Source organism: Mustela erminea, chromosome 1 (assembly GCF_009829155.1).
Source record: "Mustela erminea isolate mMusErm1 chromosome 1, mMusErm1.Pri, whole genome shotgun sequence".
Classification (NCBI taxonomy): domain Eukaryota; kingdom Metazoa; phylum Chordata; class Mammalia; order Carnivora; family Mustelidae; genus Mustela; species Mustela erminea.
Genome location: NC_045614.1, coordinates 159,814,838 through 159,842,227, shown reverse-complemented (window position 1 = coordinate 159,842,227; position 27,390 = coordinate 159,814,838). Strand labels below are relative to the sequence as shown.

At 45.9% G+C, this 27,390-nt stretch overlaps 1 protein-coding gene across 1 annotated transcript in view; it reads right to left on the bottom strand.

Moving 5' to 3' along the window:
- Positions 1-1,210: 1,210 nt before the first annotated feature.
- The window catches only part of DRD3 (dopamine receptor D3), a 38,731-nt gene continuing 12,551 nt past the window's right edge, over positions 1,211-27,390 (bottom strand). The window contains exons 3-8 of the mRNA XM_032348228.1: positions 23,083-23,195; positions 13,761-13,903; positions 6,626-6,822; positions 5,484-5,561; positions 2,843-3,188; positions 1,211-1,680 (exon numbers count right to left, since the gene is read on the bottom strand). Of these exons, the coding sequence (XP_032204119.1) occupies positions 1,484-1,680; positions 2,843-3,188; positions 5,484-5,561; positions 6,626-6,822; positions 13,761-13,903; positions 23,083-23,195 (1,074 nt within the window). The 3' untranslated portion in view covers positions 1,211-1,483. The remainder of the gene's footprint in view (positions 1,681-2,842; positions 3,189-5,483; positions 5,562-6,625; positions 6,823-13,760; positions 13,904-23,082; positions 23,196-27,390) is intronic.

The following is a 27,390-nucleotide window of genomic DNA, read 5'->3' as shown; positions in this document are numbered from 1 at the left end:
CTTACACACTTAAGGGTTAGAGGAATAAAGATGGGGCAAAGAAGCCTTGGATTCTTTGTAAAGTTCTTGTGTACTTCAAAATTTTACCAGCATCACAGTGGACATCTGTCACATCTGTGCACTAACAGCTCTTCACAGTAAATTTATTGAAGTTCAAGATGATAACACTTCATAAATTATCCATAAATTGTATCTGAATTCTCTAGGCAATGAGAAATAGCTTCTGTAGGTGAAAAGGGAAGTGGTGAGAATATTCGAGTTCCTTCTAACTGCAATTTTGAATAACATCAACACATTATTTCTATTATGCCTTTCATTTCAGTTGTTGGAGTGGCCCTGTGCAGACTCTGCACTAGGCCTTTATGAAGACTGTCCATGTAACATCTTTGGACAGCTACCCTGCCTGCTGCCCTCAGTTCTGAGGTCCTCTGACAGTCTAGGGGGAGTCCCTACTAACCTTACAGGTGAATGAAAAAACACAGAAGCAGGTGGTGGGCAGGAGCTGTCTTCTTCATTGTCATCGATCCAGAGCCTAGGAAGTGACTGGCACTTTGTAGACACTTAAGACTTAATGGGTTTAGGGTCTGAGAGTATTGGGTCTCTGTTAAGTAGGAGATGAAGATGCCTGGGTAGGAAAACCTTATAGTGTTATGAAAAACATTATCTAAGGCATGTTACGAACCATAGAGTTTAAAGTAAATCTATAGTGGGAGTGGCCACTTCCTTAACATCCTCATCCCGAATTACTCTGGAGTTGAGTCTCTGAAAATACAGGAATGGAGTCAGAGGACCTTCTTAGTGAGAGCTACTGGGCAGGGGTAGCAAGGTTTGAAAGCAAGCCCAGGTCCCAATGTGGGACAACGTCTCCCATGGGGTGAGGAATTTCCCTCATCAGTTGCAGCCAGATTCTACAGAGAATAAGGTGCCCTTATAATTCAGCATACAGCAAACAAAAGGAATGACCACAAGGGTATAGGCCCACAATTGCACAAGGTCAGCCTGTTGGATTAAGTAGAGGCTTGAAGGAAGAGAGACTGGCTATTCTGCAATGGTTTACTGGCTGAGATTTCAAGGACCCCTGGCGAGTTGACAATTATATCTGTTCATTTTTTCCATCACTGTGAGGAATCATGCCTCTGATGACAATTGTGTGTGTGTGTGTGTGTGTGTGTGTGTGTGTGTGTGTATGTGTGTATAGAGTCATGTTTTACGAGCTTCTTTCTGAATTATTGCTTGTCATTCAGGGACCTCCCAACCACTTGAAGATTGCCAGGATGGAGTCAGATTTTAGCTGGGGAGTTAGAACATTCTGTTTAGGAAGAAGCAGTTGGTTAAACCTGCCACTCAGGGAGGTCCTGGCTCCGGGAGTCTTCTTCCTATCTCACGCCACAGAACACAGCACTGTCGTTCTGAGCGGGCCCTGGCCGATGGCCTCATGGCCTGTCAGCTAAGGGTGGGCACAGGGAGTCCATTCTCCTCTCCTTCAGCAAGACAGGATCTTGAGGAAGGCTTTACGGAACTCGACATTGAAGGTGGTATAGATCACGGGGTTGAGGGCACTGTTCACGTAGCCCAGCCACGTGGTGGCGCTGTAAAGCTCTGGGGACACATGGCAGGCTTGGCAGTGAGTATTGAGAACGTGGGTCAAAAAGAAGGGCAGCCAGCAGACAATGAAGGCCCCTGGGTTGCAAAAGAAGAGAGAAACTGGGTCAGGGGTTTGCTTACTCCTTATGTTATAACATGAAAATGACTCACGGTTGTTTGCTTTGTGCCAGCCACCATGCTGGAATTGTACATGCCCCTTTAATTTTTACACCAACCCTATGAAGGAGGTGTGATCAGCCACCTCATTTTTCTTTCTTTCTTTTCTTTTCTTTTTGGATGAGAAAATTACATGTTTACATCTTTGATTCATCTCAGGCCTTTGTTCCTAAATCAACTTTTCTAGTTTGATATTTAGGTAGCTCTTTACTAGTCTTTTCTACTTCTCAGTTCAATTCAAATATTTATTTAATGTCTAGCCGTGCAAGACATGACCCTAGGCACTGACAGGGAAGAGGACCTTAAAGACATGACTGACGTTTCCTGCTGTTGAAATTACATCCAGGTATCCTCATGAAGTCCCTGAGACATGAGAAAGGAAGGTTTGTCAATGGCAGTGGACAAGATGAATTGCCTTCACTAACTCTACATGGTATCTATGATTTATCAACTTTTTCTCTTTAAATACATTTTCTATTTTTCTACTAAAAAATGAACCCTGATTTTGTACATTATGGAAAACTTGGTAAATACAGAAAAGTAGAAAGAAGAAAAATAACCACCCACCACTCAAAGACAATCACTTTTGACATCTTGGTGAATTAATTTTCATGTTTTTCTTTCTCTGTCTTTGAAATAATCTAGATGTTATCACACCATATGACAGCAGTTTTTTGCATCCTTATTTTTTCACTTAATATTTTAGAATAAGTGAGACTTTATTAAATATCCAATATATGCCAGACACTTTTATTGAATTATTATCTTATTTATTATTTGATTTATCCATTTTAATTTCATAGGATAGACAACAAACACAATGAATAAATGCAATTCAGTTAGGTCACATGTTCAATTTTATATTTCATAATTTCAGCCCAGGTCTTTTGAATTTTCCCCAGAGTTAACATTGATACACAAACCCTTCTCAATTGTATTGCAAGCATTTATAAATATTACTATTGGATTTCCATTTCTGACAAATGTGTTTCCTTAGTATCCTCTGCCAGCTTCAACAAACTCAACCTAACCCAACCAAATTCAACCCAACTCAACCCAACTCAACATGATCCAAACTCACCAAGCACGATTGCCAGCATCTGGGTTGCCTTCTTCTCCCGAAGTGGCACTCCACGAGGCTGCAAGGGCCCCAGCTTTAGAGATGTTGACAACCTGCCATTACTGAGTTTTCGAACCTCTAAGCTGAGCTTGGGTGCCATGGTGGGGCTGAGGGAGTTCCGAGTCCTCCCCTCCCTCTTCAACTCTCCCCCGGCCTCTTGGAATCCGGGTCGCCCCAAGGCAGTATCTTGGCAGATGCTGTAGTAACGTTTCAGCTCCATGTGTGCCTGACTAGGGGAGAGTGGCTGTAGGTGGGACAAGAGAGGATCCTGACATTTTTGGGGACACTGTTTATCTTCTGCATGTTCCTGAAAAGGAAAGGGCATGCAAAGAAGTTAGAGGAAATCATTCTGTGAAACCTCCGGAGAACACATCTGAGAATGAAGGTACATGAAATCTGCTTCTGACTTCACAACTAAAAAATACCTACCAGATATAGAACATTTGAAAATCACAATGGCCCCTTGAGGAGGATAGTATAGGAGTATAGCTTGGTCTTTTTGAGTTAGAATGAGCTAGATATACAGGAGGAACATGTGAAATGAAGCTACTAAGATGTAAATCACAAAATCTGGAATGTGGGAAACTCTGTTAGACAAATGACTCAGTTTTTTTCAACAAATAAATGGCAACAACAACAACAATCGCATTTACCAGTTTCAAAGTATGGGTCTTATTTGAATTTTGAGTCAGATAAACTATGAAAGACTTGTAGGACAATTGGAATAATGTGAACACTGACTGGATATTTAATGATAATAGGAAGTTATTTATTTGCTTAGGGTTAGGTATTATGGTCATACATTTTATAAAGTCTTCCTTAGAGAGTCTTACAGAAATTTTTTTGCTGAAATGTTATGATGTTTGAGATCTGCTTCATAAAAATCCAGTGGGCATGGATGAGTGTGTGTGGGGGTGCAGATGAAATGAAATAAGATTGGCCATGAGTTAATTGCATGAGTTAATTGGCCCTGACTTAGTTGTATTTCTGCTTTTTTTATTTTTGAAAATTTCCATAATAAAAAGTGAAAAAGAAAGAAAGAAAGAAAGAAAAGATAAGAAAACCCAGGATTTTCACCTCAGCTTTCCTACTTATTAGAAGGACCCTTGGGCAAGTTAATTAAATACCTCTGAATCTCATTTGTAAAACAGAAAAGAAGTTGGGAAATTTTGGTTTAGGTTGGGTAGACCCTGAGAGTATGTGGACATTTCTGGTTATTTGGTGGGGATGTGTGTGTGCTCAACATCTAAACTTCTTTCCGTGTTTGAAGAATCAGACACTATATCAATCTCGAATACCAGGCAGGACCCTTTAGCTACCATTACTGAAGCTATAAAAGTCATATATTCACTCTCCACACATCCTTACTAGACATCTAGAGCTCTGGCACATAAACTAAGCCCAGCCAATTAGAAATTTGCACCAAAGACCTTGAACTGGAGCTGGTGAAGCAGGGACACTTGAGAATTTGTCTAGCAGTGATATGAGTCCGAGGTCTTCCAACCTGGTTCTTCCTTAGGCATGAACAGCATCATCTGAAGTTATTCTCCAACCTTCTCACTGAGTCTGAGCTACTTAGTATCCTTCCAGTAAATTATTTTTTCTATATGTTAGTGTCAACAGCCAAGAATGCTCATTATTCTCTCCTTAGTTCAAGAAATCGCAGAGCTCCAAGTGATCCTTCCCAGATTATATATTGGTGAGTGTATTTTTCAGCTCTCTCTAAACCCTCATCACTACCTTCATGGTGGGCATGAAGAAACACTGGATTCTTTGGGTCTGTCTGGCAGAACCCTCCACTCCCAGATGGTAGGACAGACCAATTTCTCCAAACTCCTGGCAATGCCAGCCTCTTGCTTCTCTATTCTCTCTTTAGTAGTCTCCACTTTTCTCCTTTTGGGCTTGGAGTCTCCTCAGACCTTAGATCTGCTGTAGGCAACTTGAACATTCTTAACTATTAAAAGAATTATTTACAGTAAGACTCTCTAACTGCTACACCAGGACTGTAAAAAAATGGTTAATTGACTGTACAGAGATGGGAAAAAACTCAGAATGAGTTCTTAAAATTTTATTCCTAATATTGGCTTGGAGTTCAGGGAGAGGAATATTGATCTTCTAACACCTCCATTCTGCACTCAGCTTGTGTCGGGGTGGGGCAGGGCTGGCTTGAATCCTTGAAAGGATAAGGATAAGGGTGACCATGAAATTGTCTTGGTTTTCCCCCTTATATAGTGGGAAATAGGACACTTGAAAGTCTCACATTAGCCTCTCTTCTGTGTTTTTCTTGGCTCTGCCCATGTGTGTTTCATTGACACCCTATTCCTTCTAGCCAGGTGACTCTAGATGGCATTTTCACACCATGTCCAAGCGTCACTGGTTCCAGTCATTGAGATCTAGCTCAAGAGTGATATGCTTTCTGTAGATCACTTGGTGATTCTTATTCTGAAGCTCAAATCAGGATTTCATATTTGTTATATATAAGAGATACAAGTAAAACACTGGGACCATTCCATTCTGTGGTGAAAGTGGAAGCAAGTCAAGTCAGAGTGTTGAGAAAAGGTATATTATATTTCTCCTGTAACCAAATACATGGCTTACTTACCATTTGTCCAGTGGCATCTGATGGAATTCTGTCCCTTATTGAAAACTGCCGAATGGGGTGCAGCCTCAGACAGGAAGACTACGGTGGGTTGAAGGAGAGACAGTTGTAGGTTAAGGTCGCCATGGTTGAACCATATAGCTGATAATGTTTCAAATATCCTCGATGTTTGCCCATATCCTCAGCTTCAGGTCCTTACCTCCTATTTCATGGGAACCAATATTCTTGTTCTATCCAAACTGTGGGACTTCAATTTTGAGAGACTGACTCTTACTCAGGTCATTAAAGGTTAATTTGAGTATCTGCACTGGACCTCCCTTCAACATCAAATTCAGTTCTCACTCTGTTTATGAAGCCAATTCCTGAGCATATTGGCCTTTTCTCTCATAACCTCCATGGCACTTCTATTTTGGTGCTTAATTGTCTTCATCTCAAACCACAAACTTCCCGGGGCTGTTAGTTAACTTCAGGTAGAGGGGTGCTCTATCTGCTTGTCTAGATTCTAAACTCCATGAAGGCAGATGCTGTATAATATTCCTGCTGTCCCTTCCCTAGCAGACGGCAAGCATGTGCTGGACACAGGGATGAGCCGACTTTCCAGATCAAAGCAAATGGAAGGTCAGTGCTGAAGCAGCTCCTTTTCAGAGCCTTGAAAGGCCCAATAACATATCATCAGCACTCCCTTTCCTCAGCTGGTCAGCCCCTTGACACAGAGACACACCTAGTAAGAAAAAGAGCTTTCTATGGGCCCCAGTGATTCTTGGAATAAGTGGTTTGCTCAAAAGCCAATCCTGGGACCTACCAGCAATCCACGGGACAGCTGCCACCCTACAGCTGCCAATTGATGTGACACTTGTACCATTGGGCATTTGGGGGCAATGAAGAACTTCGATGGAAAGCAGAAGACATCCAGAAACTATCCTATCACCTTTCCAAGCAATGTGAGCTCTAGGGAAGACTCACAATGCACTTTCTGGATTCGATTTCCTACTCTAAAGCAGAGCCAATACGAGCAGATTCAAAGGTGGGTGTGATATGTGTGTCTCCGATGTGGCAGCATGAACAGAAGCAAGGACTTCTGGACACAAGGCTAGGAAGCTATGGGGTCGGGCCCTGTTCTCCCTCTGCCCCTCCGAGGGGCTTACCTGTTGAGGGAAGCCCGGTCTGACACTGATGCACTGACTGTTCTGTCGAGTGAGGATCCGTTTCCGTCTCCTCTGTCTTAGCACCATGTAGATCCTGGTGTAGACGAGGACAGTCACTCCGAAGGGTAGGTAGAAGGACACCACTGAAGAGTAGATGACAAAATCAGGGTTGGAGATGGAGCAGACACTGGGGTCTCCTGTGAGTGAGAGAAAAGGAGAAAGCAAAGCAGTTTGCCAATATGAGACATCAGTGGGGAGCACACAAAATGGCCCCATGCCATGTGTGGTGTCTCGACCATTTAATCCACACAGAACATGGGGAAGCAAGGGTGCTGGGCCCACCTCCCCCCTCACTGAGTCTTAGGTCACATGTGCCTCGTTTGTGGCGGCTTTCACCAGCTCCTCAGTCAGAAGCAGCTCCTCTTTCCTCTGTGTCCCACAGCCCTTGCCTTGCCTCTTCGCTGTGGTTGGCCCACGCGGCTGCTTGTTAAGTTGTGGGGACGGGGATATTATGTTGTCAGTTCCCTGAAGGGAGAAGGTCCAGTTCATCTTTGTGCTGCTCACAGTTCCCTTAAAAAGAAAATTACCCAGCGATTACATGCCAGACACTCTCCACACTGGGACTACAAACATGTCTGCCCTTGAAGGGCTCAGTCTAGACAGACAGGCGGTCTTCCTGAATGCTGTGTTCAGTGTCACGGAGGAATGTGGCCTGGGAGCCTGGGGAGAGTGTCATAAAGCAACAGGGCAGAGGTTCCCGGGAGTGAGGCAGCTCCCCAGAAAAGCGCCTGCTGGTGTGGAGACATTTGTTGAGAATACCAGATCTCCGATTTGATCCTGAGGTCCAGGGCAGGTTGGGTCTGAAGACGGGGAATTCTACTTTTTAGGGAATCTCAGGACTGGTCAGGAGTAGGATGGGGAGAGGGCTGTTAGGGAGATTGTCACTGTGGACAATGTGAAATGAGGAGCACCTTCGTCCCTGCTTTATGTCCTGAAATGCACCTGTCCTTACACGTTAGAAAGTCCCTGTGGTTTTGCCTTTTTTGCTACCAGGTGTTAAAATTCCTTCAATGCCCAGAATAAGGCCTGTAATGTGCCTCGTCTGGTAGAGAAAAGGGAAGAAAACAAGTATCTTCCAGATGGTGTGCCAAGGACTTGATGCATATCATCTCACCTAATTACTGTGGCACAGGAGCTATTACTGACTCTATTCTCAGATAAGCAGGTTAAGTCTCAGAAAGGTTCAATAAATGGCCCAGCACCCCACACAGTCTGAAAGGGGCCCAGCCTGGATCTGTTTCTCTAGTCATTCTGACCTTAAAAACCAACGTTCTTTCTGTGATTTTGATTCACCTCCCTCTACCATGATAACTGGCCCCCCTCTATCAGTGGGAGGCCAGCACTGTCAGCAACAGCTATTGGGACGCCCAACCACTCTTCATAAAGGGTAGGGGATTCTCAGCAACCCCAGATCTGGCCTTGGAGGACATAGCCGCAGAAGCGAGCTAGTAAGGAGAGGGCCGCAGCCAGCCACATGGGCCCCTCATTCTGCATTTTGGTCTTCTGAGATAGGCAGAGGCTAGGTCTGGGGTGGGAGACCCAGGTCTGCCATTTACTAACTCTGGGGCACATGGCTTAACTACGCCAGGCCTCAGCTTCATTATCTGAAAAGGAGGATAAAAATAAGGTCTCATGGAGGGGTTGTGAGATTAAATGAGGAAAAATGGTAGCTATTATTATTACTATTTATTCTTTACCATGAACTATGTATAATACACCTCCTCTGAGATGTTTGAACGTAAAAGGCAAGGTATCATTTGGAATGAAAACCTGGAGAGAGACTTACAAAGAAAACTATCTGTAGGGGAGGGAGAGGAGCAACGGCTAATCATTTAAGAAAAAAAGTGTACTCCGTTCTCAGCGAGGCATTTTAATGAGAGCACTCACACGAGGATCTTGAGGAGCTGCTCCCAAGGGTTTTGATCCTCTTGGGAGGAGGGTAAAATTCAGGAAAAATTAATATCGTCTCACCAAGTCTGTGTCAGCATCCTTTAGGAAATGGCTTATAAAACTTCAAGCAGTGGTCACCAGATGGACATTTTCTGGTGTTCTGGGGGAGACAGGGTTGGAGGTGGGACAGGGTGGCAGATGCTGGTCTTTCTGAACCTATCAGGACTCATGTAGGCAGTGATCAGCCCTCTTCCTGAAATCAGCTCATCTGGGGTCAGCATCTGACCGTGACTTAAACACTTCCTGTGAAGAGAGGCCTGAGCACCTTTTGCTAGTGAGAAGGGGAGCAGGGATAGATGCCCTCCCACTATTTGTCTGGTTACCATTGCTGGTTTTCGGGGTAGGTCCCCTTCATCCCTCCAGATGTAACTTCGACCCTTCTGTACCCTCCTCTGGGTTCTGGGAAGCTGACCTTTAGATTTTATATGTTAACTCTGACTTTTTTTTCCCCAAGTTTTTATTTAAGTTCCAGTTAGTTAAGGTCCAGTGTAATATTAGTTTCAGGTGTAGAATTTAGTGATTCGTCACTGACATACAACGGACCGCCAGTGCTCATCACAACGAGTGTGCTCCTTCATACCCAAGGGTACTCACGCCTACTTTTAAAAAGCGGGTATAGTATGCTTCCATTTGTGTAGAAAGTGGAAACACCGGCACATGCACACACACACGTGTGTGTATGCATACTTGTTTCAAGCATTATCTTTACGATTATTAGTGTTTGCTTCTAGGGAGGGTCACAGGGCAGCTAACGATCTAGGGTAGAAGGGACACCTACCGATATGTGTGTCGATGGATGTCCATACCTTCTGTTTTATCATGGGCAAGTAATTATTTTTCCATTAAAATATCGAAAGCAAACACTGAGACAGAGTGAAGAGAGAACACAGAGCTATTTCACAATCCCTGAGCCTGCACAGTCATCCCTTCCTTCCTCTCTTATCTGAGTAAACCGCTGCCCGTCCTTAGATCGAGCTCTGTGGTCTCTCCCACAATTTTTCCAGGCCACAATGTCCTGCGAGGTCTGGCGGTGGGTAAAGTGACCCAGGAGGCTGGTAACCAGTGAGTGAGGGCCTGCCCCGGCTCCCACTGGGACTCCCACTTCCCGTGTGTCCTGTCGGCAGGGTAGCAATTCTGGAAAGCTTCTCTCCGCTGAGTCCCAGATGAGGTGGTGAAGGCAATGGGGCCCCCTGCCCCAGGAGATGAGCTGCCTTGTCTTGATTATTTAACCCAAACAGTACTGTGCTACTAGTACAGTAGCTATGGGATGAACACAAGAATGACGAATAGAGGAGACAAACGGACAAATGAGCACATAAGCAGTCGCTGGCCGGAAGACAGTGCGGAAAACCGGAGGGTCACGCCTCATTCTCTGAGATGTTGGATGTTCAGGCCAACTAGTCTTAACACTGAAGGAACAAAGGATGGTAAGAAGAACTCAACCACTTACTCATTCAACCAAAGTTTATGGAGCACCTGCTGTGTTCCAGGCACCATGCTGGGTGACAAAATCCCTGGCTCCACAAAGGGGTGGGAGAGGCTTTTGTGGACTAGCCTGGGAACTTGAGTCCCACAGTGATGCGAAGGGTAAGGCCAAAAGCAGGTTGACTCAACAGTTTCATGACCTTAAAGCTCATGGAAGGATTTGTCTTCACCCTGTTCCCAGAGACAGGAGAGCCCGATGCATCTGAATTCAGGATGAGCCTGTTATTCTCTTAACTTTCTTTTGTCAACCGGGCTTCCACCAGCTCAAGTGTTCTGAAAGCCAGGTGAGGGATTCTGTTGCTCAAATCTAGATAGTACTCCTCCATTTCCTTGTTTCAAAGGAAAATTAAGACTATAAGTCTTGTGTCTGTGAAACGAAAGGATCGGGCCGCCCATTCAGGGACTTTTAGAGTTTCCTCTAGCACCAGTACTCCATGCTGTCAATGATGGGGTGTTTAGCTAGACTGCTGGGTCCCTGCTGGGAGCTGGGGCAACACTGATCAGCCAGGCACCCCAACCTTAGCACTCTCTGTGACCAAAGGTCCTGCCTTATGTGCATTTCCAGAAATTCATGTTGCCCTTTTCTTGGACAGTAAGAACAACGCCGAGATGAAGGAAACGGAAGTTCAACTTTTTCTGCCTTATGTTGTCTGATAATTCACAATCCCATAGGGCAGCTCATTTCATTAAGAAGGGCTCTGCCAGAAAGTTCTTTTGTGTTGCACAGCTTAGTGGAAATCCAGCCACTTCCAATATCAGGCATCATTGGCATTTTCCTGCCCTTTTCTCCTCTACTTTTCACAGGGTGAGTAGAAACAAATGGCTGAGAGAAGTCATTTATATTGGGCTTTCATGTGAACTTAGGAACTTCCTTATAGATAGAACCCACATCCATCAAGATAATGAAATCATACTGTGAAGGTCAGACTGAGGCAGAGGAGGACGGTTGGGCTTCCTTGCCTTGAGTTCTGCTCACCAGTTCCCTGAACTGTGTTCTAGGACGAGGTCACTGGCTTTTATATTCACCAGCAGAACTGCTGCTGTTCAGACTTTCTTGGAGCAGGTGCCTAGTTAAATTTTGACGCACAGAAACCTTTTCTAACACACAATAATCACGACAATAGCAGTAGCCAATATCCACTGGACTTTACAAAGGACTCGACACTTGGAGGCCATACATGAATAAATGGAGGGCTTACTAATTTATCTTATTAATAAACTTAAAAGTAAGAGAGAGGGGGGCCCCTGGTTGGCTCAGTCAGAAGATCTTGGGGTTGTAAGTTCAAGTCCCACGTTGGGGATAGAGATTGCTACAATAAGTAAGTAAGTAAATAAATAAACGACGGAGAAGAAGTCGTGCTAGAATAAATCATGTACATCTTTCAAGTAAGAGAGAGATTGAAAGAGAAGAGAGAGAAGTGAGAGTGTACATGCTAAGCCACAGGCATTTTTTGCCTTCTCAATTCTATATTTGAAAATCCTTTTGGAAAGACAGTTTTCTGAGTTTTGTTTCTGGAATAATAATGATCTCACTGGTGGCAACAACACTGCAATTAGCTCATCATTCATCTTCACTTTAGATGTTGACATTAACTGGGAACTCGGTCTAATGTCAGATTTTGAGACTGTTTTTAACTGTTACTAGGGTGTGTGTGTGTGTGTGTGTGCGTGAGTACAACAGCCCCTGCCAACCTCCCAGAATAAATAAGAGCAGGCCCTCCACAGCCTGAATGCTGGTGGGGATTTGCTGCTGGCCAGGAGTATGCGGTGCTGTGGTCTACTGGTGGTAGTGAGTCTCATACTACAGAGTCCAACTTAGACTAATGTATTTTCGTATAGAAACTAAGATACAGAAGGTGGCTTAGTTAGCAGACAAACCCAAAAAGCGTATTCAACACTCACCAAAAATAGCATTTCAATACCAGGCAGCCTTTTAAGAGTTGTGTTAGGGAGTGTTGCTTTGGGGAGTATGTGTGTGTCCACAACCCTGTTTGTGTGTATATAGTGTTATTCAGGGAAAACAACAAAGTAACAAATGGTAAAGGGTAAATGCCAACATGGTGGTAACATTATATTTTAGGAACTCCCTGAGTTAACTAGGCAAATATTCGCTGGATGACTCAACTACCCTTCAACGTGGCAGACAAAGAAACCTGACCTTGAGCGCATGGTCTGTGTTTGGCTGGTTTACATATGCTATTCCAATTTAATCCTCACTTAATCAGAAAAAAGCTCTATGAAGCAAGTACAGTGGAATTATGTCACACGTAGCATCAGATTTTAGTCAGTGATTAAAGTGAACATTATTTAGAGCTGAAATTTGCTTTGAAAATATCTCCTGAGTCACATGCAAAGATATACATGGTCTCGTTACAGCCCTGAAGGTAGTGAGTAAAGACCGTAAGATACATACCTTAATACGGCATATATTATAAAGAGTTTAAACACAACATGCGGTTTTAGAAATGAAGTTGTTGGTCTGACATGCAGGGGTGGGCATATAAAAAATGCTGGAAATTAACTTGCTCAAGTATATTCTTCAGTGTATTATTATCCCAAAGTTTTCAATAAGAAAACTTAGAAAAGTTAAGTAGCTTGTTCCAGGAACACAGCTGGTAAGTAGCAGAACTGAAGTTTGAATGTAACTTTTCTGACTCTAGAGCCTCTCTCTGTCTTCCCAAATGTGTTTTGACTTTTGACTTGTTGGGCAGCAAATGACTCTTTGATGACTATTCATAAGTTAGGATTTGCCAATATTTACATGCAACGTGTTACATATAATATCTGTATACATATAAATGCACAGCTGTGTGACTTGTACATCTACACCAGAAACTAATGACCTTGGAAGATAGTAGGCATTAAACAAACCCAGATGAACACTGGAACATGACTCCATTGGTTCTCTACAAATACTCAGTGATAACTTCATTATATGTGCTTACAGTAGTTTTCATTCAACACGGGAAATTCCTGAGGCTGAAAGATGTACATGGAACAGCCAAAGAAGGCATTGTTCCATATGAGGTGTAAATTTGGATCGATGTCTTATGTCTAAAAAACCAAACATCTCAGATATTCACATTGTTAATCCATATGTCTATCCATCCAGTAGAAGATGTACGATGTGCCAGAATTCATGGCCAGAATTTTTGGATATTAAGATAGAAGAAATACACTCTTCAGTAATTTAGGGATACTAGTTCCCAAATGCCAGAAGTGATTTTTGTTTAGTACAAAATTAGAACTATATATCCCATTTGAGGGCTTTTATAGTGTTATTTTGCATTGTAAGTCTATTATGTATTGTCATCTTTTCATTAGCAAATCTCACCTGAATTATTAATATAGTTTAATTTTTTTAACTGGCCCCTTGCTTCCCACAAGTACAGTGACATTTCTTTCAAAGCAGGGAGAGGCCAGATTTTTCACTAACTGGGGAAGAAATTTGTGTGCTAATAATTGATGAGGTTCTGCTTTGTACTTGAATCAAAGCCAAAGCTTTGCAGTCTGTGGGATCCTTATTTGATTATGAGGTATGCTGATCAGGGTAAGAAATTTCCAGGCTCAGAAGCACTCACGGTCACTCAAGTGTGCCGTGAATCCCATGGGTGTCGGTAAGAGAGGCCATCACTGTTACCTGTGGTGTTGAGGCCAAAGAGGAGAGGGCAGGAGACAGCAAAGGCCAGCACCCAGACAGCTGTGATCATGAGGGCCACGCGCCGACAGGAGCTCTGTCCCGTGCCGTGTTGATAATGAACCGGCATGACCACCGCGGTGTACCTGGGAAAGGAAGCGGGGAGGGATGGCCATGATGAGAAGGGATGGAGGAATCATTCCAAAAGTGGACAGAGGTTCCTAGAGAACCAAAGAGGTGCTACATGGGGCAGGAGAAGAAGAGTTTGGTTGGAGAAAGAGAGAAAGGGTATTTGAGTGAAAATGGAGAAAGGTTGTGCTAAGAGAGATGAAGAACTCCCTAAACAGGGAGAGGGGGAAAGAAGGATAAAGTTAGTAAAACAACAGACTGGGCCAGTAGCAGGCCCCTTTGCCAGAGGTGGTTGAGGCCCAACATACCTAAAACTTGTACTCATATACCCGAACCCTCAAGACCCTGGGTGCTGGTCTGTTTGCCTTTACTTTCTCCCGCAGTATTTCAGATAATGATAGAACTGGGCCCAAAGAGGATGTTTACCCCTGCTTGTATCCTAATATAAATTCTACCCCTCCTAGTGACAACTATTCCAAGTGGCAGAGATTTTAAAAATAGAGATGAGTAATATCTAGTGAAGACTTATTTCAAAACCCAGTTTTCATGCTCTCTTAGTCCATTCAGGCGGCTCCATCAAAAATACCAGCGACTCGGAGGCTTAAACAACAAACATTTATTTCTCACGGTTCAGAAGGCTGTGAGGTCCAAGATCAAAGCACTGGCAGATTTGATGTCTGGGGAGGGCCCACTTCCTTGTTCATAGATGGCTATTTTCTCACGGGGGTATCACATGGCAAGATGGGCGAAGGAGCTCCTGGGTCTCTTTTCTATGGGCACTGATCTCATTCATGAGGGCTCTACCCTCATCATAGCCCAAAGGTCCCACCTCTTAATACCAATACTTTGGGGGGTAGGATTTCAACATACAAATTTGGGGGAGCCACCAACATTGGGTCTACAACACACGGTTTTCCACGGTCAATGCACAGTTCATTGTGTTATAGGACATTGTCTTTTCTGGGATAATCCTCTCACACATTTCTAGCTACGGAGCCAAAAGATAGCTGGTCACGTACATCTACTCATGACATCTTCCCCATTTATTCATGCATCTCTTTCCTACCAGCTGCTCTCTGCGATGGCCACAGCCTCCCGGCTGGTCCCAGCCGCCAGACTCTAAAAGTAGATTTCATCATGTCCTCCCCATCCTGGGCCCCCCAGCAGGAAACTGCTTGAGAAAGGCAGAATTTTTTTTTTTAATTTTTAAAATTAACATATAATGTATGATTAGCCCCAGGGGTACAGGTCTTTGAATTGCCAGGTTCACACTTCACAGCACTCACCATAGCACATACCCTCCCCACTGTCCATAATGCAACCACCCTCCCCCCGCCGCCCCCCCAACAACCCTCAGTTTGTTTTGTGAGATTAAGAGTCTCTTATGGTTTGTCTCCCTCCCGATCCCATCTTGTTTCATTTATTCTTTTCCTACCCCCCAAACCCCCCATGTTGCCTCTCAACTTCCTCATATCAGGGAGGTCACATGGTGATTGTCTGAGAAAGGCAGAATTCTAAGACAGTCTTTGAGATGCCTGCCCTGTACTATTCCTCACATTGAATGGAGGCTGAACTTGAGAATATCAAGTGCTATCACTGCTGTGATTAGATTACTAATCAATAAATAGACTGAGTGAATCAAAAGGGAGATTATCCTGGGTGGGCCTGGCTTAATCAGGGAAGCCCTTAAAAGGCACTGGGCAAGTTCAATAATGAGACAACTGTCTCATGGGTGGAGAGACAGAGTTCCCAAGTATGATCTGTTACTTAATGACTCAAATCATGCTGTAGCCTTGGTAATCCTCAGAGGTCCTTGCACACCACAAGTAGTAAGAAGCTGTTGATTGCTTGCCTTGCGAATCCTGAAGACCTACAAAAGAGGACAATTCGAATCTTAGCCAAGCTCAAGGACTCTAGTGTGTGTAGCTGTGTCTACAAAGGCTCAAGTTTTCTTTGTCTTCTCCTTGTCCAGGGAAGCCAGAGGCCAGATTCAGAGCAGGATCCTCCTTAGTTCCTCTTGGGTCCCTCAAGGCTTGGGGCTGAGGAAGGGAAGAACATACCCTGGGCTGGAGGGGCTGGGCACACATGCCTGCCGAAATCTTCCCCTCTTGTGCACCTGGCCTTAGAGTTGACGTGTTAGCAATTGTATTCCCACAAAAGCAGCTCTGAGGGAGGAGATGGAGGCGGACTCTGCGAGACTAGGCCTTGGTAGCATGACATGGGGCAGAGGTGGCTTCTTTCTCAAGAGGGAGAAACAGAGGTCCTTATTTAATAAACTCAGATTAAGATCCCACCATTTATCCCAGTGGCAGCCTGTGAGATCTCGGTTCCCCTCTTCTGAGGCACAAACGTTGTAAATCCTCTCTTGAGTCCCTAACCTGGCGATCAAGGAGTGGGCGAGTCGTACCTGGTGTTCCTCTAGGCTTCTCACTCTTCTCGGTACTTTGAACTCTGCTGGGTCAGTGGGCTGGGGCTTGGAGTCAGATCTGTCTGGCCCCTAGCAGTGATCCCTGAGGCGCCTTGGAAGAGAGGCTGAGCCTTGAACCCAAATGGCTATGGTGACCAAACAGCCACTGGGAGATGGGAAGGAAAGGTATGACCCACTTCCTTCTCTCCGGACCTGCAGCTGTGCCCAGCCTTCTATTTACTTAATGTCCTTTCGTGAAAAAGACGCTGACTGCCCCATACATTTGTGGTGTGCTGTTCAATAGCTAACAACTGGTCTTCAGGAGAAAACAGCCCTAACTGGTACCATCTGTCAATCTTCATGGTGCAAATACTCCCACCGTTGCCCATTTCAAGCTACACCAAAGGTTTAATACCTGGCTCAACCAGTTCCTAAAATTTTGCCTTGCAGCCCTTGCTAGTCTTCATGAGCTGCCGTAAGCCTGCCGCTGAGCACACTGTCCTAGGTACGCGTTAATAATGTTCAGCAACTCCCTGGAAGCTCCCGTTAATTCAGTCAGGGTAGGCAATGCTGGCTCCATTTTATTTCATTTGTTTATTTTTTAAAAGATTTTATTTTTTTAATTGACACAGAGAGAGATACAGTGAGAGAGGGAACACAAACAGGGGGAATGGAAGAGGGAGAAACAGGCTTCACACTGACCAGGGAGCTCCATCCCAGGACCCTTGGATCATGACCTAAGCCGAAGGCAGATACATAAGGACTGAGCCACCAGGTGCCCCCTGGCTCCATTTTATAGAGGAGGAATCGGAGACAGAGAGAGGTTGCTTGATGAACTCAAGGTTCCAAGGCTGGTAGAAGAGCCAGGTGTCCCCTCCACTGAGGCCTGTGTCTCTCCTGTGTGCCCCACTCTCTCTCAAGGGCACTGTCAAGTCTCTGAGGACTTGTGGGGACAAGGGCTTCCTCAGGGCAGGTGGCCTTAAAGGGTGGTTTCTATTTGAGAGTACTTTGGATTCCCAGAAACTTGCTCAGTTAGTTTGATTCTATTAAGTACGGGGTGGGGCGGGGCGGGGGGGGGGGGGGTGGCGGTCCTGTTAAAATACAGATTCCCAGGCCACACCTCTGGCTATTCTAATTAAGCACTTCCAGAGTGGAACCCAGAAATGTGCATCTGCATTTTGAACAAGCCAGGGCATCTTACAATCCCGGCAAATTTGCGAAAAGTCTGAATTAAGGAAAATTTCTGTCAAAAAATTTCTGTCAAAAAATTTCTTGATAACTTGGGTAAGAAGTGAGAGATGAAACTACACTTACTGCTACACTTACTTACGTTCTATTTGTTTTTTCGTATTGTTTTCTGAACACGATTAAACTTTTGGAATAAACGAGCCCCCCCACCCGGAAATCGCCCACACGCAGGATTCTCCCCGCCCGGGAGCCAGCCGCGGGGTCCGAGCCGTAGGTGCCGTTCCGGAACTAGCCAGCGGAGGGCACCCTAATGCAGCGAGAGCTGCCAGCGCCGCCGGGTGAGAAGTTCACGGCTCACCTGCTGGCTCCCCCGCCCTGTGGGGGAGGCAGGAAGGGAAGGCTCGGCTCGGCGGGGTACCGGAGGCCTGCGGGGACTCTGAATCCGCACCCAGGCAGGCCACTCCACCTCTGGTCTCCTCCGGAACGAGCCGCAGGTGACCGTCTGCCGCGAGGGCGGGGCTGGGCCTCCTAGGTCCCGCCGCTGCGCTCCCCGCGCTGTTCCACTCCACGCGTCCCCCCTCTCGCTCCCTTGCCTCCTCTCCTGGGGGCTCCTGGTTCACCGGGCTCTCTCGGGCCTGGCCAGAGCACTGGCAGCCTGCAAGGCTGTTAAGCCCGTGGAGGTTGGAAGCAGACTGATTTAGTGTCTGAATCCCAGTTCCTAGATTTAACTGCGTGGCCTTGGGCCAGAATTTGGCTGCCCTGAGACTCAATTTCCTTATCTGTGCATTGAGGGTAATGATGCTGCCGGATAGGGCTCTTAGGGACATTGAATAAGATTATCTCTGTGAAGACTTTTAGTACGATGCCTGGTACCTATTAAGCATTCAAAAAAAAAAACCCTAGTATTATTATTGTCTTATTATTGTGCTAGCCCAGTGTATCTGTGATTATCTCTATCAGAGGGTAGAGCCAGGTTTTGCAGCCAGGCAGTGGGGGCTCCCAAACTCGAGGCCCAGAGTGTGGTAGGTGCGCCTGAGTCAGGCAGCGTGCGACAGAAGAAAGGGTGACTGTATTCTTACTCCCGCACCTACCAGAGGTGTGATCTGGGCACCCGCTAGCCTCAGACCCTTCACTTGTAAAATGAGGATAGTTCCCCTGTCTTGCTGGGGGTGCTGTGAGGGTTACAAAGAATGAAAAGCTCTTAGCTTGGCCCATGGTACATGCTACGGAAATGGTAGCTATTGGATGGCTTCTGTTTTTAGACTCATGCAAATTCAGATTAGCCTGGAGGACCCAGGTTACTGAAGACATAGGAAATACACTTCCTTGACTCCAAGGACATAGCATCTACAGTGGCGGATGCTGGTGTGGCCAGGGGCTCGCTCTTGGTGCCCCATTCCTACTGCCACCATGGGGGAGTCAGGAGACACCTGTTTCAGTCCCAGACCTGTGTAATGGGCTGTGGGAGCCCCTCCAGCAGGTAACATTTCTGCACACACGAGTTCTGCGTAAATGACCCCTGTGATGGGTTCCGCTTGTCACTCTACTGAAAGTCTCAGGGTCCTGGAGGAACAGTGACCTCCACCTGAAGCCCTATCCTAGGCTGGGAGGCGTGCGTGTGTGCGTGCGCGTGTGTGGGACTTACGTGGGTGCTCCTGCAGGATGCTGGCGGTGGGGGAGGAGAGAGCCTGGCCTGGGTGGGAGGGCCTGAGTCTAACTCCCTGCCTGGGTTTAATGAGCCCCAGAGCTCTGTGAGGGCTGCTTTTCACCACCTTTTCTTTGGTCAGACAGGGGGCTCAATAAATCTTTAGTTCTGTGGACTCCCCTCCTGGAATTGTTGAAGGAGAAAGCTTTTTGCAAATGACTGGAAAGCCCTTTGCAAATATAAAGTGCTTATTTAGATGCAAACGAAAAATCCAAGGTGCCTGTGACTCATCTGGTACCTATTGTGCTTGCTGCAAAGACGCGGAGGCTTGCCTGTGTGATGGGTGCCATTTGAGAGCCACTTAAAGAACTCCCTGGTGAATGAATTTGGTTGCATTATTCCCGGGCCCCTAGCGGAGGACTCTAATTCTCACCGCTCAGAACGTGTCCTCCTCCTCTGACAATTTCTCAGCCTTCTGCCCGAAGCTAGTTCTGACCCTGGATGCTGGGGGAGGGGGCCGGCCCCCTGGGGAGGCAAGGAGCCAAGGGGGGTGGGGGGAAGAGGGGCTGGTGCTTTTTTAAAAAAGAAAAGGCAGCATTAATCCAAGCATCCAGGGCTATGCCTAAGAATCTAATGACAATAGTATTACTTGCTTTCAAACCTCTTTTTATCATTTCGTTTCCTTTCCAAGCTCTTACTACCCTGTTAGTACATATCAAGGCTTCATGGCCAAAAAAATGCTGAATCCATTTGGTCAAGTTTGTCAGACTGGTGAGTAGCATTGTGTGCAGACCAAAGGTCTGCATGAATGACTGCATTTTTAATGAGTTGACCAGCTATTTGGCATCTCATGAACAGAATTTAATGCTGTGTACTGCACACGGCCCTGAAGGATGATGGAGACCGCTTTTCCAAGGCCGATTTTCCTTCCTAGAACAGAGGAGAGGCTCCGTCTTGAGGTTTTATGAGGATTGGGTTCATGCGACATACAAGCCAAGAAGAAAGCATCCTTCCCCACTGGGGTGTAAGGCAGGGCTTGTTCCCCAGATTTCAGGTAGTGAGGGCAATGCATTCTGGGGCTTTTCCTCGAGGGAATGGAAGCCAATATGAAGTTTACTCTTTTGGTGGTGGTGGGAAATGGAAGTGTAGGTCAGGCGTGGCTGCCACCCGTGGGAAGGTGCTCTAGGGCAGTTGGAAAGACGCACCCTCTCCTGACCACCTCGAGGTCTGCAAAGAAACGCTGGCTGAATTCAGTTCCCAAACGCGTGTGCTGGGCACAGCCTCGCCTGCCGGCCCCACCAGCCAGCCCCACGCGTGTGAGTGTGTGTGGATGGAGAGCAGAGGCACCATCTCAAGAGGGTAGAGAGGAGGGCGGGGAACCAGGTGGCAAGGAGGGGGCTGCCCCACAGCCTCTCCTGGGAGCTCCAAGGCTGATCTTCACCCACTCACTCGTGTTCTTTCTGAAGGTGCGTATTTGCACTCTGAACACTGGCTACCTTCAGGCCAGGACCACTCAGCGCCTCTTAAAATTCTTCATTCAGCGTCTATAACCGGCACGGCAGGGAGACTCACAGGTGATAAGGAGCTAGGACTACTGTATGGGTTTGGGGTAGGAGAGGTGAGGATAAGCAAACCAGAGGCCATCTGCTTCTTATATCACTTATATATTTAGGTACTGAGTGTCCAAAAATCACACAAAAATCTTACATGTTCTAAGCAGAGTTCTATTCTCAGAGAGCTAAATATGTTATAAAATCCCTAACTATCCCTTCATTTTAAAACAGCTTTATCAAGATACAATTCACGTATTGCACACTTCATTCACTTAAAGTGTACAATTCAATGTTTTGGGGGGTATTTATGGAATCATGCGACTATCTCCCTTTATTTTTAAACACATTCTTTAATGGTACGAGTCCCAGCCTTATGGACGCGTTCTCTAATTCTCCTTCTCAGCTGGAGGCAACCAACTGCTTCTCGAGTGGTAAAAGTCAAAAGACTATCGGTTGACTTACTTGCCTGCAGTATATCACTAGAGGGCGGGGTTTTCGTGTCCATCCTTTGGTTATTGTTCAAGATTCCCACATCAGCACATGAAAGTGACTTTAGGCTGTTGGTAGAGAGGGCAAAGGCCCTGGTCCTGCAAAGGTCAAACACTGGGAAACGAGGAGGACCTGCTCTAGGACCTCTTGTTAAAGGCAGACCGGAGATGTCTTGAGATAGTTACAGAGAAAGCACCGTGACGGAATCAAGCTGTAGAAATTTGCAAGGGCTTCGTGGGACAAGAGGCAGGTGCGGCAGACCGTGAAGCAAAAGAGGGATGTGGGGCAACCCAGAAAGAGATGAGATTGAAAAGATAGACTGAGGCCATAGGGCAGAAAATTTTGACTCCTAGGCTGTGAAGGTAATTCTGATATTTACTCTGCAGGCCAAGGAGACGCTGAAGAGTTATGGGGAGGGCAATGGGCCTTTGGACTTTCGTCCTGGGGAAATGATTCTGAGAGAGGCATGTGGGACCAGTTAGGAGACTGTGGCAGAAGTCTGGTGACAGGTCATGGGAACATAAAATAAGCAGGCATACTAAGAAAGGGAAATAGGGCGGGCGGGGGGGGGGGGGGATGGCAAAAAATGAAGTCTAGAAGCCGTCAATTCATTCCTAATTACTCCCAATTAGGAATCACCAAGAAAGAGGAAGGGGACAAAACCTGAGATTGTAAGGCAATGATGCTGCCGAGAAGAGAGGACGGTTTGGTGCTTTGATGTTTTGAGGAGCCAATCAGCCATCTAGGTGGTAATATGGTTTGAAACTCAGGGGAGATCTCAAGGGTGTAGCTGGAGATTTGAGGGGGCTTAGCACAAAGCCCAAGATTATGAACTTGGAGTCAGATAGACATGAATTCCAATGCTGACACTGCTCCATACAAGGGGTGTGTCTTTAGGTCAATTCCTTAATTCCCCTCAGAAGTTGGAAGTGAAGCCAACAGTAGCGGGTCAGTTGTCGTGGAGATGGAACGAGTGAGAGCCTGTCAGAGCCTGAGCACAGTGGGGTCACTTCTCAATGACTAGAAGACCTTGTTTGGGCTCCCCTGTTCAAGCTAAGGAGGGGGTGGATGGAGCTGCTGGGAGAAAATGGCGGAGGAGAGAGCAAAGGTGGGGCAGGAGGAAGAGTGAGGAACAGAAGTGCCCAGGGCCGGGGCACCGTGTTCTTCGGGATGGAAAGCGATGCCACGTGGGTGGAACGTCCCCGCATCTGAGTCACAATCACAGAGAGCCACTCACTCCCGCAACCGAAAAGCTATTCTAAAGAGACATCATTGTTTACTTGTTTGCTTTAACCTCTCTGAAGGAGACAAACGGACAAACAAACAAACAAATAAATGACAGCCATACTTCCTAAAATTGCCCTTCCCCCGTCCACGGATCTCCTCTCTCCCTTCCTTGCAGATCTTCCCACGCTTTGCTCGTTCCTCTTTTTCTTCCTCTTTTTCCTCCCTTCTTCCCCCACGTCACCAAAAACAAAACAAAACAAAACAAAACACCCCCCCCACACACAAAATAATAACAGGAAATTTTCCTCCCAACTCTCGTCAGCTTCCCTTCTGTCCTTGACCCCATCCCCCATTACCCCCAATTAAGAATCACCAAGGCCCCCAAAGGATGGTGAAAAGGTAAAGCCAGAATCCTCTCCAGGGCTCTGGGAGGAAGGAGAGCCTAGGAAAGCTTATGGGATGATTGTTTTTCTCCTGTCACTGGAGTTTCTTCTCTTCTGCAGATCATAGTTTAAAAGAAAAAGAGCGAGAAGAAGATGTCCTGGTGGCTGAGTTCCACTTGGCAGGGAACCCAGTGCCCTCAAATGCAAAGCCCGGATGCCCCAAACAGCAGGAGTGGCTCCCCCAGGCTAGTGTCCCATGCCACCTGGCAGCCGAGACCCGCCCACAGGGAAATCCCAGCCCTACCTGTCGATACTGATGGCGCAGAGGTTCAGGATGCTGGCCGTACACATCATGACGTCCAGGGTGACAAATACATCACAGCAAACGCGGCTGAAGTTCCAGACTCCACCTGTCACCTGAGTGGCAGAGACAAGGCGGTCAGTGTCCCCCGCGACCCAGTCATCTCGGCTGCCTTCCCGAGGCTCCCCTGTACCTGCGACCTGCCCTCCCTGTGCTTGGCACCGTTGTTGCCAAGGGCAGGCAGAGGCCGAGGGAGTGCCGGGCAGCCCAAGATGGTCACCCAAGAAAGGACAAATTCACAGAATGTGAGAACATTAGAGCTGGAATTCGTCCAGTGTTTCTCAAAGTGTGGCCAACAGTGGGGTGCTCAGTAACGATACACATTTCCGAAGGCTTCCCTAGGCCAACTGAGTCAGAATCTCTGAATCGGGAGTTGATGAATTTTCATTTTTAAATAACCCCCCTCCAGTCCCTCCCCACCCCTGCGCCCCCACCTGCACGCCCATTCACCAGGGTTGGAGAATTACCGATCAAGTTCAACCTCAGGAGGAAACTAAAGCTCACCACGGTTAAACAATGGGCCCATAGACGTCCAACAGGTAGTGAAAGAGTCTGGGTGAGAGCCAGATGTGTGCCCTGTGCCCAGTCCGCCTTTCTGAAGCCTTCTGCACAGTGGAGCGCCTACCCTATACCCAGAGAATACGCTGAGGACACATTTTCCACAAAACTTACCTCTAAAATGAAAATCTATCTGGCTTCTGTTTTAAAGCTGGGATGCATTCTGGAATGGTATCTGTAAGAGCCTATGTGAAATCAGTCTGTGCCAGCATGCCCGCCTTGAACACCCTGGCTTCAGTGCCCAGGAGGTGGGCGGAAAGGTGGGTGCAGGGCATTGGAAAGGGGCGCAGGTCCTCTTGTCCACTCACAGCACCAGGGAGGACAGTCCTGACCTCACGCATTTAGGAATTCTGAGAATGAGAAACTCATGAAAAGGGGGATGTATGGTCATAATAGCTGATTTACGGGAGCCAGGAGAATAAGGGATGTTTTTCTCAGTCCAGAGGATGCTTGTATGCTGCAAAAGCTTCTTGCAGAAGCTTTGAATTTTGTATATTAAATCTCATTTTAACATATGTCTCCTATGCAATATATGTCTTAAATTAGGTAAAGCCCACTTTTGTTCTGTAAAGTTGTAAATGCCTGTTTGTGTCTGTGAGCTGGGGTGAAAATGTAGGTGAGAGAGGATAGTTACAACAGCAAACTCCAGTGCGTGCTGGGTGTTTATTTGTTCGTTCGTTCATTCATTCATTCATTCATTCATTCATTCATTCATTCAGCAAGTAGTGGTGAAGGCCCTAATACTTGTTTATAGAGGAAGCATCTGTTATGTGTTTTAAGAGGTTTTAAAAATGTGTTTTGGGGGTGTACTTTGGGTGGCTCAGTTGGTTAAGTGTCTGCCTTTGGCTCAGGTCATGATCCCAGAGTCCTGGGATCGAGCCCCACTTCGGGCTCCCTGCTTAGTGGAGAGCCTGCTTTCCCCTCTGCTTTGTGCACACGCTCGCTCTCTCTCACTCTTGCTCTATCTCAAATAGATAAATAAAATCTTTAAAAATATATACTTCCAGCCCTGTCCTTGAAGAATGTATATGATAACTGAGGAGCAAGGCAATCTTAAATAAAATAACCAGAGATCATCATGAGGGCCTAACATTGTGAATACAATCTAATGTTTATTGAGAACTTACCTTATGTGGGTCACTGGCCCACGTGACCTATTTCAGGAATTTCTATAGCTTTGAAACTTTAGATTCTGAAAACTGAATTTGTTTTTTACTGTATGGGCTCATAAAGCTTTTTGGAGACAAATTATACACTTATCTGATAGGAAAGTAAATGACTGTTAGTTAATTCTGTGGGAGTGGAGACTTTGACTTGTTTGCTGCCACATCTCTGGCTCCTAGAGCAGGACCTACCATGCATATATATTCTGGAAGAGTGAATGGTCTCTGACAAAATCTGTATTAATACTGATAGTTAACATTTATTGGATGCTTACTAAGTCTTGATGTTCTGCGAAGCACTTGATGCACATGACTTCTATTGGTGCTTATCATCCTATGAGAGATGGCTACTGTTTTCATGGTAGAGAAAGGGACAAAAACTGGGAGAGGGTCGGAACCCCACCTGGGGTGGAAACAGCCAGCAGACGCAGGCAGTGCACAGGAATGCAGGTCACAACCTGCCCTGTTCTAGGGTAGCGTCAGGTCAGGAGGGACCAGGTGCTGGAAAAGGATGGGAGTTGGGCTAACACAAGGGGAAGGGAGAAAACCATATGCTCATCAAGGATTTTTGTGTAACAAACGGCATCACCTCCCTTCTCGGAAACGGGCACCCTCTTTTCGATCGCCTCTCTCACAGCGTTCCAAAAATAGTGCAAAAGACAGGGGTGGCTGCAGGCCTTGGGGTCTAGTGAAAGCACACACTGGGCAGGTTTTTTGCTCCCTTGCTTTTTAAGCCCCTCATGGCCAAAGCCCTTCAAGCTGTGCTCTGACTTCTCTTGTGCGCCCCACCCCCCACCCATTCTGGCTGGCCTCTTCTCCTGTCTCTAATTCTGCCTTCAAAATCCCCGTTCTCCTTGATCTCAGCTAAGTGTCAAAAAAAAAAAACCCCATGCTGACCAGTGGATTGAAGTAATTCCCACTAAGGTGCTGTCACTTAGGCTTCCCTGGGTCTTACTCCTTAAAATAAGTCTTTAATTGGTGGATGTGCAGTGGAAATACTCATTTTACTTTATTTATTTATTTATTTTTTTACTGGCGTCCTCCACATCAAGTAAATAAGAGTAAGCAATCAGTTCAGCTGCGAAGGGCCATGACCACGCCTAAGTAACTCTCACAATGGTCTCACAGCAACCCGATGAGGGAAATAGTGTTTCTAATTTATCCGTACAGAACTGGAGACTGAGAATGGTTGTGTGATTTGCCCAAGGACACGTAGCTGGCAAAAGAAGCTGGAATTTCAAACCCTTAATCTTAACAATTACTCCATCCACGTCAGTATCTTGCTGTGCCCCTGCTGGGAAGCACACAGGTCCACTCAATCCTACCATCGTAGGAGGGATGAGAGCTGGCACTGGCCCGTCCTACCACACAGCCCATATTTATTGAGGGCCTGGTTCTTTGCCTGGGGGAGTATACTGAGATAAATGAAACCTGTTTTTGAACCCCAGGGCTTCAGCATATAGTGTGAGCACGTACGGGGGACAAATATATGAGTGGGTGTGGGTGAACTGAGGGCCCAGGAGAGACAAACCAAGAAAATAACTATGATACATTGGGAAAAGTGCTGATGGTGAGGTAAGGACAAAGTGTGGGGGGAACATAAAAGGGAAAGCGAGTTTTGAAATTAAGGCAAAAAAAAAAAAAAAAAAAGCAAAAACAAAATCTGATGGATTTAAGCCTCTTTAGAGACATGATTCTACCTTTCTCCTAAATTCTAATGAATAACTCACTACAGGATTCTGCACAGCCAGGTGGTGTTACTCTCACTTGCTAATGAATATAACTAACTCCCTTTGGCAATGCAGAAGGTGGAAGTAAGCAAGAAAGTGTCTTCAGGTACCGAAGTTGGCTATTGATTTCCAACAGACACAGCCTAAGGCAGCATTTCCCAAATTTACTGATTATAAGGCAGCATTTCCCAAATCACCTGAGGCTCTATTTAAACAAAATGATTCTCAGGCCCCACTCAGAATAATAAGTCCCTCCAGTGATTCTTCTACTGCCTGGGAGGTTGGGGAAACCCGGGTCTGGGGATTTGGGGGTGGAAGTGGGGGCATGACATTGTCTTCAGAAATCGTCATCCCTAAAAGCAGGGGTCCTTGCCCATTCTGTGTCCCACGGATCCCTTTGTTCTCGTGGTTCCCTTCTCAGAAGAATATTTGTAAGTGTATATAGTAAAATACATTAGGTCACAAGGAATACCAATTATATGGAAATATAGTTACCCAAGTATTTTAATATATGTGCTTCTTTAATAATGCACTAAATAACAAATCCTAGCGACAGGTCCAAAATTCCTATAACTTCTAAGTACTTGTGAGTGTCAATGGTATTTCAAGGTGTGTACGACAACTGTAACGCGATTTGAAAATAGGAATATCTGTGATTTCTCTTGGGGACAGGAAGGATTTCTTCTGCTGTGGGTTGATGCCTACCTTCATATTTGAAGAAAATGCTCAATTTCAGTGTAGTGAAAATAAAGAAGTAATTTTATTTACATCCAAGTTGATGGACTCCCCTGATTAAGAAT